Source organism: Drosophila guanche, unplaced genomic scaffold (assembly GCF_900245975.1).
Source record: "Drosophila guanche unplaced genomic scaffold, DGUA_6, whole genome shotgun sequence".
In the NCBI taxonomy this organism is placed as follows: Eukaryota; Metazoa; Arthropoda; class Insecta; order Diptera; family Drosophilidae; genus Drosophila; species Drosophila guanche.
The window spans coordinates 368,868-384,545 of record NW_022995756.1 but is presented as its reverse complement, the minus strand read 5'-3'; the positions used below and the strand labels follow the sequence as shown (position 1 = coordinate 384,545).

At 40.9% G+C, this 15,678-nt stretch overlaps 1 protein-coding gene across 3 annotated transcripts in view; it reads left to right on the top strand.

Moving 5' to 3' along the window:
- Positions 1-1,360: 1,360 nt before the first annotated feature.
- The window catches only part of LOC117590034 (maternal protein pumilio), a 223,523-nt gene continuing 209,205 nt past the window's right edge, over positions 1,361-15,678 (top strand). The window contains exons 1-3 of one of the 3 annotated variants that reach the window (XM_034282329.1): positions 1,361-1,435; positions 5,499-6,728; positions 8,785-9,537. In XM_034282329.1, the coding sequence (XP_034138220.1) occupies positions 6,411-6,728; positions 8,785-9,537 (1,071 nt within the window). In that variant the 5' untranslated portion in view covers positions 1,361-1,435; positions 5,499-6,410. Of the gene's footprint in view, positions 1,436-2,254; positions 2,394-5,498; positions 6,729-8,784; positions 9,538-15,678 lie in introns of those variants that run through there. The other 2 variants (XM_034282332.1, XM_034282330.1) reach the window with 2 other exon arrangements.

Genomic DNA, 15,678 nt, shown 5'->3' with positions numbered 1-15,678 from the left:
CTATATGCAACTACTACTGTGTACATATGTATATAAAGCTAAGAAATTTGGAAATGAGAAATGTTTGTCCGTATAGTGGATTTGCACATTTAATTTTCTATTGTTGAAGACTTTTAATTATCGTTTTAAAACAGAAGTGCACAATACATACAGATACATTCATACAAATATGATTGTATTTGATTACACCTTATTTCTAAGAGAAAAATGTATTTCCTTTATAAATGACTAAGAAATGATCAAATTACATACAAATGAAATCGTTTAAAAATTAAAACACACAAACGACATTGTGTTTTGTTTATAATTTGGTTTGGCGATAAATTGCGGAACTATCGATCAAATAAACCTCCAGGCCTCGGAAATATAAACTTTCATTTTCAAGATTTACGGTATAATCTTAAATCATTTCCTCGAATTCGATCTTCTGTTGAATATTACCTTCTGGTTAGGACTCTCAGCTTAAACACTCTAATTTTACTCGAACCATCATTCCATTCTACACAAGATTGGATGATTTTTATGACTAATCCTTATTAGATTGATTGCAAAATAGGGCTAAAACAAAATAGGTCAGCAAACTTTAACAATGACTTTGTCTTAGACTGTCATGCTTTTAACATTTTCATATGTTTTCTATGTATAGATCCATATACAGATCTAGATACATTCTCGGCATCTATAATCAGCACTATTTCGTTGAGATGGATTACCAACACAGATTATTTTGTTGTTGCATTAATTAAAGCCAGAGATTTTTACAAATTTCCTCAATTGGAGGATATTCTTTTACGCAAGGGTATCATTTGATGCTCAATCCGTGCCCATGTTGGGCAACAGTGCTGCTCACTTTTAGCAGCATGTTGCTGGCCCATATTAATTATGTTGCCAACTGGAAAATACGTAAGTAGGGATGGAATTAAATCCGATGAAAATCCCCATGTTGCGAGAGAGATACATCATCCAATGGAGAAGAGAGAAAATCCTCAAGGGACAGTTGAAAAACATGCGAATGGAAGATTCGATATCCTATATTCTGGAATATACTTTAAAATATGTAATTTTAGAGAAGGATAAAATTCATTTAATATACCATTATATACCGATATGCCGCAAATATACATTGAATATAATTTTAAAACATCCCCAAAAAGCAGGAATTTCATTTTCATTGCTGTGACTACAGTGCCGGAAGGAGGAACAAGGAACTGTCGTTGGAATACACTTTTGCCTCTCCTATCGATTGGTCTGGCGACCCCTTTCGATATGCGGCCACACTAGCCCAACAGCTGATACGGCTCTTTTTTGGCATTTCTCCTTTGGTGGTTTTGTTTATCGTTCTCTCCGCTTCATTCATTTCAATCGTGTATCGTGTGTAACAAGCGGGACATAAAGCAGCGTTTGTAATATGTAAATTTTGTTAAAATAAGCTAAGGTGTGTGAATATGCAAAGTCTAGAATATATATCCAATAAAATAGAGAGATAACACTCATGCACTAATGCATTCATGAAACAGCAGCAGAACAGAACGAAATACGACATGCCGTACAAACCAATTTAAAAGAGAGTCCAAATTAAAAATACTAAACAATCTATGTTGAAGTAATTGTGTATGTGTGTGTGTGTATGTGCGTGCGGGAAAGAACAAGCAGAAAAAGCCGCGTGCTTATGGCAAAAAAAGTAGCAGTCGGCCGCAAAGCAGTTGATTTAAAAAAAGCCGCAAACAAAAACAAAACAAACACCATTGTGTGTGTATGTATGAGTCGTGTGGATGGGCATGTATGAATGTGCTGCTCTGTGTGTGTGTGGCTCTCTGGCTTCTAATCAAATTTAGCATGCCTCAAATCGATTGATAAATAATGTATAAACAATTTGAATGGCTAATGCATGGCAAATTTCAATTAATTTTGAGAGTTATAAAAGTTGCAACGGATTCCGTTTTTTGTGATAATTTCATCAGTTTGTAAATGATCTTTTGCATTCCGAATAGCACCGTCTCAGTCGCTCGCTCATGTGGTTTTTACGATAAATTAGTTTTACATTTTTAACAATTTTATGCAAAACGCCGTATTTCTCCCGTTCTCATCTCACGCTCTTTCGCTCTCGGACATGCTCCGTTCTCTGTTGATTTCGCACGTTTGACAACACTGCTCAGGTTCTTGTTCTCTCAGCGGGCTCGTTCTGTTCTACTCGTATGTTGTTGTATTTTCCCGTGTGTCTTTGCATTTCGCTTTTATTATCGTTCTGCGACGGACGCGACGTTGAAGAATTCTTAGCCGTATTCTTCTTCTTCATCCTGTGTAAATAATTGTAATTTAAATAACTTAAATTAAATACAAAAGCACACATTAACAGAACTTAGGCGTGTCGTGAATGGTTTTTAAGTGCATGTGTAAGTGCCAAAAAATGAAAAGAAAAAGAGTTAAATTGGGTTCTCTTCCCGGATTTTTTCCTCCTGCCTCTTTTTACGTTGTCATCATCGGGGTTTCCTTTTCGACTGCGGTAACCAGCGGCGGCGGCGACAGCGTGTGCCATGTGTGTGTCAGAGTGTGGTGTGTGTATCCAGACCGCTTTTTATATTTAAAAAAGTATAAAAATAGTTTGGTTTGCAAAGAAGCTACAAGAAAACAAATTTTTTTCCCTAAAAGGTAAAAATCAATTAATTTTTTGGCCGGGTCGCTGCCGACTGCGCGGTCACAACGACTGCAAACACTGAGAAAAGAGGAATATAATGAATATTTTATATTTTGGTAAAATATTTTCCGATTGTGTGTTTGTGTCCAGTGCGTGTGTGTGTATATTTATCCGTTTTCTTGGATGTGTCGCCTCATTATTCGCCTTGTGCCTTGTTCCATCATTTTCTTCCTTTTCAGCGGCGGCGGCGGCCATTTGTCTTCTTCTTCTTTCTTCTTACATTTGCACTGTGCGCTCTCGTCTCTGTGTGAGTGTTCGAGTACTCTCTTTCTCAATGTCCTCTCCCTCTCTGGGGACGCATGTATTTGTGTACACGAATTTTTCCCAATAAGAACACATTGGTCGGCGTCTAAGAACCAAACATTAATGAAAAGAAAGATGAAATAAATAACTCAGTTCTTGATCCAATATTTAATAATTCAGTTAAATATTCATCAGCTGTATCAGAGCTTCCCTGAGCCTGCCACGCCCCCTCCTTTGCGCACTCACAGTGCTCCTGTTTCGTTCTCGTGCCTTTGTTTTTCACATGTCTCTTTTACGGTTTATCTTTATGTTTGTTTTTATATTCAATGTGTGCGTGTGACTGTTCCTGTGCGTCTGTGTGTGTGTGTTTCCAGGGCCCGCTCTCTGGGAGGGAGGCAACTTCTGCGATTTTCGCATTTTACTGCTACTGCTGCACTTGCTCCTCCTCTGTCCATGCCATGTTGGTTGAGGGGGGGTGGGCGACCTGGGCAGGAGATGCTCCTCATAAACAAGCCGACCCACAGACGACAACGTTTCGTTTCGCATACCTTTTCGTAACGTAACCTCAAAAGTTGCGGCGCCCTGCCTTCTTCGTTTGGCTGCCGTAGTTCGTCGTCGTTCGTCTGCCGGCGTAGTGGTCGCTGTAGTTGCGTCTCCTTGTTGTTGTTCCTCTGTTTTTATGTGTATGTTAATTCTATATGTTTTCCATTTTCAACCTCCCGCCACCCCCTGCTTATTTGCTGCCTCTGCCAGTCGCCTCGCGTTGTCTTTTCGCATTTCATTCACTATATATGGTGTATGTGTAAAAGTATAAGCTGTAAGGGAAGCTCATGTTTTAGGCTCAAGAATTTTAATTATTTTGTTTAGCATCAAATTCCAGGAACGAGTGGAAGAACTCTTTCCATTAAATGTATTAATAATTAATAATTTATTGGAATTATTTCAGAGAATACTGTTATTTCCTACTTTTAAACATCTGTGTAGCGGGTTATTCCATGGTCGAGACTAGCATTCCTTTCCTCCCTATACTTTTTATTTTCTGTATTTTTCGCGCATGATTCAGCTTTGCGTTGTTCTTGTTCTCTGCTTCTTCTTTTTTCTCTGACTCCCTGCATTCCTCCACTTGCCTACCTCTTCTCCCTTTATAGTTTTGTTATTGTTTTCATAATGAGGAAATCAGTCCTGGCATTTGTTTTACTCATCTTTCAGTTTTAGCCTAGTGCTCAGATGCGCAAAATGTTCTTCCGACAGAAAGTGCCATACATTGTGCTGTGTGCACACCCTGTGTGCATTATGAAATATGAAATACAATATGAAATCCGTTAAAAATTCAAATGTTGTATGTTGTTTTTTTAGAGTGCATATGGAGCTAGCGACACAACAATGCACGCAGAACGCACCGCATTATTGGACAAGTTCATTCCGGCGGAACAGAAATGCAATAAACATATGTTTTTTATCATTATAAATTGATTAATGAGTACCGAGTATAAGATTGAATGAGAAGAATGAGAAGGGACGTGTGAGACGCTTCTTACGCGTCACAACTTTTATACCCGGCACTCAGTGTTTTGTCAAATTTTAAATATTTTCTTCATCCATTATCTACATCTAAAACACTTCTCACACCAACACGCTCCGTTAGCTCGCCGCCCTTCCCTAGACCCACATACTGCAGACTCGCGGCAGAGGCAGAGGCAGCGCCCGCACACAAAAAAACAAATATAAGCTGCGGGACGGGGTGGGTTAAAAGTCGGCAGAGGCAGTGGCAGAGGGAAGGCAGAGGCAGGGGCCGAGGGAAGCAGAAGCAGAGTGTGAATGAGAGAATTTGAAAAAAACAACAAAAGCTGCGGGAAAGGGTGGGTTTAGCCACTGGAAATTAATTTCTTTATTTTGGCTATAATAATGATGCAATCGGATCCCAATTTGGTGATCTGATAGATATGGCCATTCCCTACGGAATGTAATTTTTAGTTTTATTTGATCTTCAATATTGTAGATTTGGGAGGTTTTCGCCCTTTTGTGGGGGCGGGGCTCATATTTTAAATACACTTGTAACAGTGTGTGCATACAGAAGTCTGGATGCAAAATTTGGTGGCTCTAGCTTTTATGGTCTCTGAGATCCAGACGCTCAACAAGACGGACGGACGGACGGACAGACAGACATGGCTCAATCGACTCGGCTATTTATGCTGATCAAGAATATATATACTTTATGGGGTCGGAAACGTTTCCTTTTGTGTGTTACATACTTTGTGCACAAATACAAAACACCGAGTACCGGGTATAAAAATTATAGTATCCATATAATCAGTTTTGTTCGACTGCCTTAACAAGCTTTAAATCGTCTTTATTTAATGCTCGTTACTAGTTTTCTAGCGCTGGTTTCCTTAATTGTTTCTGTCGACAAATGTATGATACATATGTTCTTACTTTCGCTGCGGTATATCTACCGGGTTGATTTCGTTATCGTTTGCATGGGAATATCATCCCTAACATCTTGGTTCTTAAAGATTTTCATTAATTTACATCCGTTTTTCCCCCGTTTTTCTCATTTCAGTGTGTGTATATTTTCATCATTAAACGTCGTGTAAATTAAAATTCATCCTAATTATAAATAACAAATAACTTCATTCAAAACGAAGCAAATTCCACAATTCTCAAATAATAAAATCTGTAAAAATTCAACCAATTTTAACCAATTTTCCATACGTAATTACATGATAAAGTTCGTTTTTGTTAAGTCCCAAACCACAACTGTGCAACTGTGTAAAATATTCTTCTTAAAGTTTGTGTTAAATATTGTACATTTTTGTAAAAAAGAAAAATAACTTCTCGACAACAAAATAAATATTTTTTAATATGATGTGCAAAGAATAAATAAATAAAAGCGAAGAAATCTCAAGAAAATGCTGCAAATTAATGTTTAATGTTATAAGCTAAAAAGTGTATGTGGTTTCCCAAAAACAACAAAATCAATGAGATAAATAATTTGTGTATAATACAGTTAATTCAGTGCATGCCAATGTGCAGATTTTGAAACGATCGAAAGTTTGAGAATCACTAAAAGCGCGAGATTGTAAAGGAACGTAAATCGTAACGTGAGCACTTAAAATACGCGCCCGCTCGATCGTCCGTCGTCGTCGTCGGCGGTGGTCGTCCTCTCGTAGTATTTCTCCCAGTCTTCTTAGTTACTCACAGTTAGCAATACGCGCCCCCACGTCAGCTGCGTCAGCTTTGAAAATCCGTCAAAATTGAGCTCTTAACTGCGCCTACCATTTCCATATCGACGCCCTCGCCGCAACACCATCCGCAGCAGCAGCATCATCAACAGCAGCAGCAACAGCAACAGCTCTACCAACAACAACAGCAGCAACAACAACATTACGGTCCAGCACCACCCTACTTTCAACACCTTCAACAACAACAGCAGCAGCAGCTACAACCACACCAACAGCAGCAACAACAACACATGAAGTTTTTGGGTGGTAACGATGATCGTAACGGACGCGGCGGCGTTGGCGTTGGATCGGAAGCTATTATAGGGTCGTCCCGGGGCGGCGGCGGTGTGTCACAGGATGCCGCCGATGCAGCCGGCGCCGCAGCGGCCGCAGCCGTCGGCTACGTCTTCCAGCAACGTCCCTCGCCCGGAGGCGGTGGAGTCGGAGTGGGAGCTGGTGGCGTAGGCTCGACCTTGCACGAGGCAGCCGCCGCCGAGTACGCGGCCCACTTCGCCCAGAAGCAACAACAAACGCGTTGGGCATGTGGTGACGATGGTCATGGCATTGATGTAAGTACATATGACGACGAGTTACAGAGGGGAAAAGGATCTTTTATATGTACATAGATCCTTGCATGTGCTTGTTGAAATTCTGTTAAGAAGGCTAAGATTCTCAAGTTGTTCCGTGTTTCTGGGGCCAAGACAGGAGGATCGATCAATTGTTTCTATTAACCTCATCTCATAGGTCCTTATAGGTCTTGGGGTTTCGTAACCATTTTCTCTAGTGAACATTTTAGCGCGTACATTTCGCTTTCTTAGCCTTCATTTCTTGCTGCCAAAAACAGTCGCAGTTTCGCAATTTCTGTATGGAATGTTGCACCCACAAGGGGCATGCTAAGCGGCGGGTGGTGGCTTGTGTAAGTTCCGAAAGGTCGCTGTCTGCCGGAAACGGTTGCATAAACAGCGTATGGCACTTCTTTTCTAATTTTTTTATTTTTATACCCGGTACTCGAAGAGTACATAGCACAAATAAAATAGTGCACAAAGTGAATGTATGTCACGCACAGAAGGAAACGTTTCCGACCCCATAAAGTATATATATTCTTGATCAGCATAAATAGCCGAGTCGATTGAGCCATGTCTGTCTCTCCGTCCGTCCGTCGGTCTGGTTGAGCGCCTGGATCTTAGAGACTATAAAAGCTAGAGCAACAAAATTTTGCTCACACTGTTACAAGTGTATTTTAAAAATGATCCCCGCCCCCGCAAAAGGGCGAAAACCTCCCAAACCTACAATTTTGAAGATAAAAGAAAAGTAAAAACGCCATTCCGTAGGGAATGACAATATCATCAGATCACCAAATTGGGATCCGACCATTATTATAGCCATAATGAATTAATTTGCAGTGGCTAAACCCACCCCGTCCCGCAGCTTTTTTGTATACCCGGTACTCGAAGAGTAAATAGGGTATATTGTATTTGTGGGGAATAACGGTTGCATGTAACGCACAGAAGAAAACGTTTCCGACCGATAGAGTCGATAGAGCCATGTCTGTCTGTCCGTCTGTCCGTCTTGTTTGTCGGCTAGTTCTCAGAGACTATAAGAGCTAGAGCCGCCAAATTTTGCATCCAGACTTCTGTATGCACACACTGTTACAAGTGTATTTTAAAAATGAGCCACGCCCCCTCCCGCCCCCGCAAAAGGACGAAAACCTACCAAATCTACAGTTTTGAAAATAAAAGAAAACTAAAAAATCCATTCCGTAGGAAATGGCCATATCTATCAGATCACCAAATTGGGATCCGATCGGATCATTATTATAGCCACAATGGAGAAATTAGTTTCCAGTGGCTAAACCCACCCTGTCCCGCAGCTTTTGTTGTTCTTTTTACATTCTCTCATTCACACTCTGCTTCTGCTTCACTCGGCCCCTGCCTCTGCCCTCCCCCTGGCGTTGACTCTTCCGACTTTTAACCAAGACTCGGTTTTTAACGCTCTGTATTAGAAAAGAGTGACCACCACTTTCGAAAAATCTGCTGTGAAACCTAGCGGTCATTATTGCACAGAATGTGCAGGGAAAAAGTACCAATTTTATTGCTGTTTTAAATATCTCATAAATTGGAAAATACGATTAACTGATCAAATTTTTTGATGCATTTTATTTAGTAGGCATTTTACTACGTGTTCTGTAATGTGTGTACGCGTTCTTCTACATCTAGATGTAGTCCTGAGTGCCGTGTATAAAAGTTGTGACGCGTAAGAAGCGTCTCACACGTCCCTTCTCGTTTTTTTTTGTGTGTGGCGCTGCCTCTGCCGCGAGTCTGCAGTGTGTGGGTCTAGGGAAGGGCGGCGAGCTAAAGGAGCGTGTTGGTGTGAGTAGTGTTGTTGATGTAGATGACAGATGAAGAAAAAATTTAAAATTTGACAAAACACCACTAAGGTGTTTGTATGTAGTACTGAGTGCCAGGTATAAAAGTTGTGACGCATAAGAAGCGTCTCATACGTCCCTTCTCGTTTATTTTGGCAATGAGACAGCAGAAACAGATCCAAGTTATTGGGTTGGGGTTGACAAAAAAAAAAATGAATCTGGTTTTTATCGACAAATGTCTCTTCTCTAAATTTTTTCAGAACCCGGATAAATGGAAGTACAATCCCCCCATGAATCCCGCCAACGCAGCTCCGGGCGGACAGCTGCAGCCTGGGAACGGCAGCAACGGTGGACCTGGAGCCATCGGAACCATTGGTATGGGCAGCGGTCTCGGGAGCATGGGCGGTGGCAACAGCGGAGGAGGTGGTGGCTCGAGCTCGAACGGCGGACTCCACCATCCGTCAATGGCAGCAGCAGCCGCGAACATGGCTGCCATGCAACAGGCTGCAGCCGTGGCCAAGCACAACCACATGATGTCTCAGGCAGCAGCTGTGGTGGCGGCCCAGCACCAGCAGCAACAGCCTCCGCATACTCAACAGAATCAGGGGCCACCGCATCATCTGATGGGCGGAGGAAACGGCCTGGGCAATGGCAATGGCCTGGGGGTTGGTCTCAGCAATCATCAGCATCCCGGCCAGCAGCAGCATCAGCAGCAACAGCAGTCCGGTGGTCATCCCGGGCAGTACAACTCGAATCTTCTTAGTCATGCCGCTGCCCTGGGGCACATACCCCCCTACGCACAGTCCGGCAGCATGTACGATCACCATGCCGGAGCCATGCATCCGGGTATGAATGGGGGCATGCCCAAGCCACCACTCGGCCCGCCCGGCGGACCCCAAGATTACGTCTACATGGGCGGACAGCCCACGGTTCCAATGGGCGCTGCCATGATGCCGCCCCAGAACCAGTACATGAACAGCTCCGTGGTGGCCGCCGCCAACCGGAATGCAGCGGTGAGTAACCGTAGCCCCTGACCTCAGTGGCTATGATTGGTCCCTGATTGGAGTTTTTGTTACCCCATTTGTCCCGGTGAATTGATAACTGTGATTGTGGTATCCCTGTGTATTTCAATCAATAATATTTGCCCATACACAAAAGTCCCATTTCTATCGATAATACAGCTATGGTTGGTGGGTAGAAGTGTGAGAGTTGATAGCTACAAGTATTTTCCTTGATAACATGTACATATAATACATGAATGATAATAATATGGTAATACATACCGATGAGTTGTGTGAAATTTGTACTTTAAATCAGCTTAATCTATTTGTGGGAATAAGATCCTGTGGGAATAAGATCGCAATATATCGTATCGGTTCGGCCAGTCCTATCGGCTTAAATGTTAAGCCAACACAAATCATAATACGTAGTCATTAAGCAAGCGCACTTAGAAGAACTAGTGTCTGAAATGTTTCACTTATCCGCTGATAAAGTTGTCCAGGTGAAAGTACTGAACAATTGTACCTGGTACTCCAAGTGATCACAGACTGCTGTCATTCAAAATATTTCAAAATTTTGCGCGCTCACTTCCAGTCTCCCAAAAATTACGAAAATCTGTGACTTCCACCATATGGAAGATAAAAGATACATGCACAGACTGAGTACCGGGCTTACAAGTACCGGGTATAAACGCGCCTCACATAGTTCACTTTCCATTTGAGGTAGAATGATTCATTATCTCCATCAATTGATGGCCTATAACAATACTTTTATAAGTCTCAAACATACAGCTGTGAAAAAAATAATATCACCACCACCACAAGCAATTTTCAAATAGTTTCCCAACTCACATTTTTTAACTTTAAGGAAACTTTAAGCACATTTTTAGAAAGGGAAGACTAACAAACCTGGGAACAACAAAATAATAATCTTTTTTGTAAGGCTTTTAAGTTATTTAAGAAACTTTCGTGAAGCTGGTAAAATTATGCAAACAAAATAATAGCACCACTTTTGAAAAATGGATTACAAATTTTAAAAAAATGACCAACAAGTAACGAATTTCTTAGTTAACACTTTTGAGCTATAAATAAAAAATCTGTATTTATCATTCAAGATTTAGTTATTTGGCAACATCAGCTGCGCAGCGTCTTGTCATGGAATCCACTAAGTCCAGTCATAGCTTTTAGGGAGCATTGGACCAGGACTCTTAAATTTGTTCTCAAAGTAATCCTACAGTGGTTGGTTTGGAAGCAGCAACTGCCTTTTGGATGGCGGACCACAAATTTCCGATGGGTTTCATGTCAGGCGACTGTGCTTGACCCTCTTACACGTTTAGTGTTGGCCCAGAACCGTTCCTTTGCTTTCATGCTTGGTTTATTTACCGGTTGAAAGCCCCATTCTAGTGGAATTTCATATTCTGAAAAGGGTAGCATTACAGTCTCTATGATATCCATGCAAACGCGCTGATCCTTGATGGTTTTTCTTCAAAATATTGAACCTACTAGTAAGAGAAGCAGGCCATTAAATTAAACCTTTTATTTTTAATGGGTTTCTTTATTGTACTGGCGTTTCTTGGAGTAAGTAAAGTAAATAAGACACTTTTTACTCATTTGATATTAACATTTTCCACCATTATAGGGATGTCCAATTGGCATGCTCCCTTGCAAACATCATGCCTAGTAATTTGTCAGTTGGGCAGCAGGCTTTTAGGCTATGTTGTCTAAGATATGACCAAACTTTCTAGCCCGTCGCTTTTATTTTAAGCTCGATAGCAGGCTTGAAGGGAACTTTCTTGCTCTCACGAATCAGTCTTTTGACACTAAAAGGGGTCATAGATTGTTTTCATCCACTTGTTTCACACTTTTCTTTATAGTTTAAGGCGTATTTAATCATTTTATTGATTTACCTACCAATTGAAAAAATTCTCTGTAAGTTTTGACGTCAAATATAAATATTTTGCTACGTCTTTTCCACGTCTTATTGTAATGATTATTATTAACTTTTATGATAGAAACAATGAAATATTAGTCAAAACTAATAAATACGTGGTTTATTCAAAGTCAATTCCGCTATTTTATGGAATTAAAAAAGTGTTAATGGCGCTTTTCCTTTTTTTTCGCAATATTTGTGGTATTTGTTCTTAAAGTACACAAAAAATATAAAGACAGAAATTTGAAGATAGGCAACACTTTTTTGTTAATATGGAATACTTAACTATATGAAAAAACTACAAATTTACAAAAAATCGCAATAGTAATTGCTTTTTTTAAGCCAAGAACAAATGTGTTGTAGTGGTGCTATTATTTTTTTCGCTACTATGGAACATTCACGAGGGGTTTAACTACCTTTTTAAGTAGTAGTAGTAGTGGTTTTTATACTCGGTACTCAAATAGTAAATAGGGTATTTTGTATTTGTGCGAATAACGGTTGTATGTCCCCATATGTCCCCCGACCCCATAAAGTATATATATTCTTGATCAGCATCAATAGCCGAGTCGATAGAGCCATGTCTGTCTGTCCGTCGTAATGAGCGCCTAGTACTCAGAGACTATAAGAGCTAGAGCCACCAAATGTTGCATCCAGACTTCTGAATGCTCACACTGTTACAAGTGTATTTAAAAAATGAGCCACGACCCCTTCCGCCCCGCAAAAGGGCGAAAACCTCCCAAATCTAAAATTTTGAAGATAAAATAAAACTAAAAATGCCATTCTATACCATATCTATCAGATCACCAAATTGGGATCCGATCGGATCATTATTATAGCCACAATGGAGAAATTAATTTCCAGTGGCTAAACCCACCCCGTCACGCAGCTTATATTTGTTTTTTTTTGTGTGCGGGCGCTGCCTCTGCCTCTGCCTCTGAGTTTACAGTGTGTGGGTCTAGGGAAGGGGGGCCAGCTAACGGAGCGTGTTGGCGTGAGAAGTGATGCAGAAGGGAGCTAAAGGAGCGGTGTAGATGTAGATGACAGATGAAGAAAAAATATAAAATTTTACAAATAACCGCTAAGGTGCAGATGTAGTACTGAGTGCCGGGTATAAAAGTTGTGACGCGTAAGAAGCGTCTCACACGTCCCATCTCGTTCTGAACGAATTTTGAATTCCAAGGGCAGTGGAATCTAGCCGGCATAATCTGCGAATGTGAATGCGCAGCTAAAGGAACTGAGTAGTATAACATAATTAAAAAAATATAAAAATGAATATAAAGATAACTTAAGAAAAACAATGATTAGAGAAGAAAATTGCTTTGCTAATTTGAGAATTTCGCCACTTGTGTGCAATTGTTCTTTCTCTGTGAGTTTTCTTTTGGTTAGTTTTTCTTCTTGTTACATAGGGGGTTTGTATTGCACTTCTGCCTGCCATTTGTTGTTTCCTTGGATGTACGTATGTATTTTCTTAACTTTTGCGTGGTTTCTCTGCTCTTCTACTGCTAATGAATAGAGAGAGAGAGAAGGAGAGAGGTACCATTCCGGTTGCAATATTTCAGCCTTATAAAGCCAAAACATTGCACATGCCACACTGACCAGACACCAGACAGCACACAACACTTGGAGCACTCCTCAAATGTCACTCGGTGGTTGGTCGGTCAGCTTGATAACTTGAGAACTCTCTGGCCAAGTCCCCGAACCAAGCCAAACAGACTATTGGTATTTTACCTATAAACCAACAGACCAGACCCCAGCAGGCACAGCTCGTTATGTCACAATTGTTCATAGTAAAAACAATTTTAATTAAAGAATTTCGCTAGTTTCGTTCTACATTCTACAATCGCTAACTTCATCTTCCTCACTCTCTCGTTCCATCTTGCCGGTCCAGGTGATCACATAAACACAGATAAACTGTACAAACATCGACGCAGCACATTCATGTGTTCAAGAGTTCGTTAGCGCACATTCGATCATGTTTTTATCAAGCAATTTGTCGAGAAAAGGGTTTTAGATGCTATTTGCTATTCTTTCTTTCCCCAAACACTGCTGCAGGGAATGTAGGGAATCGGAACCTCTGTTGAATTGAGTTGGGAGAATTTATTCAATTAAAATGAATGTTCACCCATAGTTCGAATATTATTACTATTATTACAAAAAAAAACTCCTTACAAAACAAAAAACAACGCTTTTTACGCGTCACAACTTTTATACCCGGCACTCAGGACTACATCTCCACCTTAGCGGTTTTGTCAAATTTTTAATTTTTTCTTCATCTGTCATCTACATCAACAACGCTACTCACACCAACACGCTCCTTTAGCTCGCGGCCCTTCCCTAGACCCACACACTGCAGACTCGCGGCAGAGGCAGCGCCCGCCCACAAAAAAAAAAAACAAATATAAGCTGCGGGACGGGGTTGGTTAAAAGTCGGAAGAGGCTTTGGCAGGGGGAGGGCAGAGGCAGGGGCCGAGTGAAGCAGAAACAGAGTGTGAATGAGAGAATGTAAAAAGAACAACAAAAGCTGCGGGACAGGGTGGGTTTAGCCACTGGAAACTAATTTCTCCATTCTGGCTATAATAATGATTCGATCGGATCCCAATTTGGTGATCTGATATGGCCATTTCCTACGGAATGGATTTTTTAGTTTTCTTTTATTTTCAAAACTGTAGATTTGGGAGGTTTTCGTCCTTTTGCGGGGGCGGGAGGGGACGTGGCTCATTTTTTAAATACACTGGTTTCAGTGTGAGCATATAGCAGTCTGGATGCACATTTTGGTGGCTCTAGCTCTTATAGTCTCTGAGAACTAGGCGCTCATTACGACAGACAGACAGACATGGCTCTATCGACTCGGCTATTGATGCTGATCAAGAATATATATAATTTATGGGATCGGAAACGTTTCCTTCTGTGCGTCACATACAACCGTTATTCCCCACAAATACAATATACCCTATTTACTCTTCGAGAACCGGGTATAAAAAGTATAAAAAATTTTCTCTAGAGAGAGAACAAAGTTGCAGCTGCATCATTCAGGATGCAATTTTAATCTGTCCGTCTTGTTTGTCGGACAGTTCTCAGAGACTATAAGAGCTAGAGCCACCGACACTGATAAAAGTGAATTTAAAAAATCTTTTAAAAATTTGGTGGCTCTAGCTTTTGTAGTCTCTGATATCCAGGCGCTCATCAAGTCGGACGGACGGACAGACAGACGGACTGACGGACAGAACAAGAATGCATCAAGAATGTGCCTGATCAACTGTATACATATGTATATACATCCACATTCGAGCACAAATACAATATACCCTATTTACTCTTTCAGTACCGGGTATATAAATGCATCAAGAACAATTGCACGAGGACAATTGACAATTCGTTTTGTTCCATTTCCTTTTCTTGCTTACTGTAGCCGTTTTGCACTTGTTAGTAGAAGGTGGTGGGAAGCAGCAGCATTTTTCTAAACCGCCCCGATACCTCCTCCTACCATGTGTTTTTTGCCATCTCTCTCTATCCATCCCACTTACACAAACTTTTATCTTTGCTCTCTCTGCGCCACTGCGCTCTCTTGTTGATGTCGTAGGTCATTGATTTGCGCTTAACAGTGGTGTATTAGGGCTGAGTGAGGTGGAAGATGTGCAAAAGAGACAAGTCGAGTGGAGTCTCGTTCCCCTTCCTCTTTTTTTTGTTTTGTAATTGTTTCAGTTTTACTTTGTTGTTGCTCCCTGCATGTGGTGCATTCACATTTCTGCGCGTCTTGTTCTTCTTCTACTTCATAGTCGTCGTTGAGGCATTCTCATTACTTGCGATTCTTTCTTACATGTTCCCTGCGACTCATACCTATCCACTGCCCATTCGTTTCCTTCCTCTTCTTTATTTCTTTTTTCGAATGCTCTAATGATTTATGTGTGCCTGATTCTGAGCAGAGCTTTTCCTCTTCCTCTCTCAGTCGGGGTACCATTCTGTTCTGCCAGCTTTTTCTTTCTAAATGGATAATGGGTCGAAAGCGGCGTCGTCGTCGGTTTACTAATTGGAACATCTCAGTTAAGGAGCTTTTTGAAGCGTTTTCATCTCCGTTTTGTGTTGTTTGAAATTATCGTTTAACTCAAAATGCAAATATTTTTTGTTTTGAGTTTTCCTTGCGAATTGATTTAAAGGCAGGATCCGAAATCATTGCAATGGAATCTCACACATTGTGTACCACATTGTTCCTTGGGCTGTTCTAATAT